This window comes from Culex pipiens, chromosome 3 (genome assembly GCF_016801865.2).
Source record: "Culex pipiens pallens isolate TS chromosome 3, TS_CPP_V2, whole genome shotgun sequence".
In the NCBI taxonomy this organism is placed as follows: Eukaryota; Metazoa; Arthropoda; class Insecta; order Diptera; family Culicidae; genus Culex; species Culex pipiens.
In genome coordinates, this window is record NC_068939.1 from 102,555,994 (window position 1) to 102,558,928 (window position 2,935).

The window sequence follows — 2,935 nt, forward strand, 5'->3', positions numbered from 1 at the left end:
GAACCAGCTCTGCTAGAATATTTCGTGACTGGGTAAAGGTGAATTAGGTAACTTTTTTTTGGAAAACCGGTTAGAGGAATAGTTCTGTTTTGGAGTGTATATATTTCTTCTTTAAACTAATTTTGCGTGCATGTTACCGATTCAACCGATTTACCGAACAATGCATCAATTGCGAGCAATTCGCGTTAACGTGTAGGACTGTCATCCCGGGAAAAAGATCGATTTTGACAGCTCTTACTTGGTGTTCTTTCCGTGCTTGCCGTGAAGCACGCAATAATTCGCAAATAATATTTTTTCAGCAATCTAAACCAAAAATCAAATTGTAGAGTGAAGCAATTTTATTATATTTTTATGTTTGCATAAAAAAGTGAGGATTCATGCAGTGTGATATGGCAGGCCTGGAAGAATACGAACGGTTCGCTTACTTTTGTGCAAATATTAATTGAAAAGAGTGCAAAATTACTCAATGTTTTTTTTTTGCTTTTCTTTCTGACAGGTATTTGGAAGATGAGGAGGACCAGTTAGATAATATTCCCCGATTTCATCCAACCTTCAAGTCACCGCTCGAGCCGCAGCATTATCAGTTCATCAATTCGGAACGAGACCTAACGTTGCCGTTGACGAAGCACAAAAATGTTCAGCCGATTTACGAGAGCCCGGAAGAGGGTGAGTATTTGCCTAGGCCAGATGATCTGGGGAACTGAAATAAGTATTGATCTGTTTTGCCTTTGTTGCAGAAATTTCCCTCCGGAAGTACTTGGGCGCCAGCGTAAACCTAATCAGCTTGATAACGGAGAACCTGCTGTGCCATCCGTTCCTGGTGCTCCGGCGACAGTCTCAGGTCCATCACACTTCGAGAAAGTATCACATCGTCCCGCTAACGCTCGTTCCGGTCATAGTTCACCTGCATCAGAGGCAGGGCGTGACCACGTTATGGAAAGGCATCGGAAGTATCCTGCTGGTGCGTGGAATGACCCTGGCCGTCGAGGATGTCATTTCCAAGTTTACTCCGTGGCCAAAGTAAGAGTTGTGGATACAGCGGAAGAAAAGTGTTGAACTGACAAAAACTTCTTTCCGTTTCTTTTTTCAGAGAAGTAAATTCCAAAACAACTCTTAAGCAATTCGGACAGCACTTGCTGCTGAAATGGTAAGTGAGATTTGACTCCTAAAAGTAAAAATACAATCACAATTTCTCATCAACTCATCAGCATCAGCTTGGCCACAATTGTTCCATTCTACTCGGCGTCCCTAGTTGAAACGGTGCAGAGTGATATTGCTAGTGAGAAGCCGGGAATTTTTGACGTGTTCCGCGAGGGTGCGAGCCGGCTGCTGTCGTGGAGTGTCCCGCAAAAGGGACGCATGCTTCCGATTTGGGCGCTGGTTGGTCCTAGCATATCGCTGGGCATTTCCAAGTACATTTGCCAGTGAGTGCTGCACATCTTGAGCGTGTAATTTTAGAGTATTCAATCATTGTCTTGTTTCAGGTTATTTGTGCGTGGAATTTCCACCCGCATCATGTGCCGCCGGGTGACGTTCTTCGAGGAGAAACGGGGAGCACGAACCCGGGATTTTGCCGCTCAAAGTCAAGTGATCGAGGTGTACTCCACAATGATATCGCTGATGACGACGGAGATCATCTTTTATCCGTTTGAAACCATTCTGCACCGGATTCAGCTGCAAGGCACGCGCACCATCATCGACAACCTGGACTCGGGATACTCGGTGGTGCCGATTCTGACCAGCTACGAGGGCGTCATCGATTGCTACCGCCAAACGATTGCCACTGAGGGTGTGGCCGGCCTATACAAGGGATTTGGCGCGATGCTGCTCCAGTTTGCCGCTCACGTGGCCGTCATCAAGCTGGGCAAGTGGATCATAACGCAGATTTCGGAAGTGATGTCCAACAAGCCACCACCAAAGGTCGCCGAGTTTTACAATCTGGACGCGAAAACGTCCGGCGGTTCGGTTAGCATGTCACGCAGCATCAGCGGAATAAGTTCGCTCAGCGACGAAATATCGTAGTTCCGAAAGGAGCTGTTTTCTGTTGTTGGACTCCCGAACAAAGTGTTTTGTTATGTGAAAGAGATGTTTTTTTATCACTTTAATATCACTGTAATAATTGTCCTATCAACTGTTAAAATATGTATCTATCCCTTTTCACTGAATGAAAAATCGGGTATTTTTTAGGGCAGCACGCACCTCTCAAGAAATAGGGCCAAAAGAAAACTTTACAAACAGAAAACAAAAGAGAAGTGAGAAGTGCGTTTCTACGGCTTTCACTGGTCTGTTTTTTGCCTTCCTCTCCTTTTTTAAATTGCCCGCAGTTGTTACATGTCTGGTCTCAATTTATTCACAGCACCCAGCCTCTTGAGCTTTTTGTGTCCAATACATGAAATTTTCATTATTTCACATAGAATCCCAAAATATGACCAAAAAGTTGCCTTTTGACATTTTGACTTAATTTAGTGCATTTTATCTGACTTCCTCACAAAGGAAAGGCTTTAAAATCACTAAAAAAAATGAACTTCTCAGGGGAGACCAAAGTATGACCCGCTAGGTAATTTTTTGTGGCCCGCGACCCGTTTTTGTCTACGGTGCACATTTTAAAAAAGCGGCGACTCGCACACAAACAGCAGACTGGCGTTGAGAATGCAACTTGTAATGTCGGCTGTTACTTTGCAACTGCTGTATATTTTTGATATCGTCATCAGGGGTGAAATTATTTCTGGGGGTGAGTTTGATTGATACAAATTTCAGAATTTTTGTGTGATCCGATCTCACCCCCCAGACCCATTGTCACCCCTGATGACGGTAATGTAAAAGTCGACACAAATCATTTTTGTTGAAAAATCTATCTTATTGAAAGTTTAAATGTGATTGAAAATTGTAATTTAGTCAAAAATTTCATCAAACATTTCTGAAAATGTGTAATAAA

At 43.4% G+C, this 2,935-nt stretch overlaps 1 protein-coding gene across 1 annotated transcript; it reads left to right on the forward strand.

Moving 5' to 3' along the window:
* The first annotated feature begins 204 nt into the window (after nucleotides 1-204).
* Nucleotides 205-2,082, forward strand: LOC120418272 (mitochondrial outer membrane protein SLC25A46). Its single transcript, XM_039580591.2, has 6 exons — nucleotides 205-415; nucleotides 497-666; nucleotides 738-1,020; nucleotides 1,091-1,147; nucleotides 1,209-1,424; nucleotides 1,485-2,082. The coding sequence occupies exons 1-6, from the start codon at nucleotides 378-380 to the stop codon at nucleotides 2,020-2,022; spliced, it is 1,302 nt and encodes a 433-aa protein (XP_039436525.1). The 5' UTR covers nucleotides 205-377; the 3' UTR covers nucleotides 2,023-2,082.
* The last annotated feature ends 853 nt before the right edge of the window (nucleotides 2,083-2,935 follow it).

What these genes read in the sequence shown, in the direction of transcription:
- LOC120418272 (XM_039580591.2), top strand. Translation starts at nt 378, where the DNA reads ATGCAGTGTGATATGGCAGGCCTGGAAGAATACGAACG. An exon ending in CAGCACTTGCTGCTGAAATG is followed by an intron (nt 1,148 to 1,208) that starts GTAAGTGAGATT and finishes TCAACTCATCAG; the next exon opens with CATCAGCTTGGCCACAATTG. An exon ending in ATTTCCAAGTACATTTGCCA is followed by an intron (nt 1,425 to 1,484) that starts GTGAGTGCTGCA and finishes GTCTTGTTTCAG; the next exon opens with GTTATTTGTGCGTGGAATTT.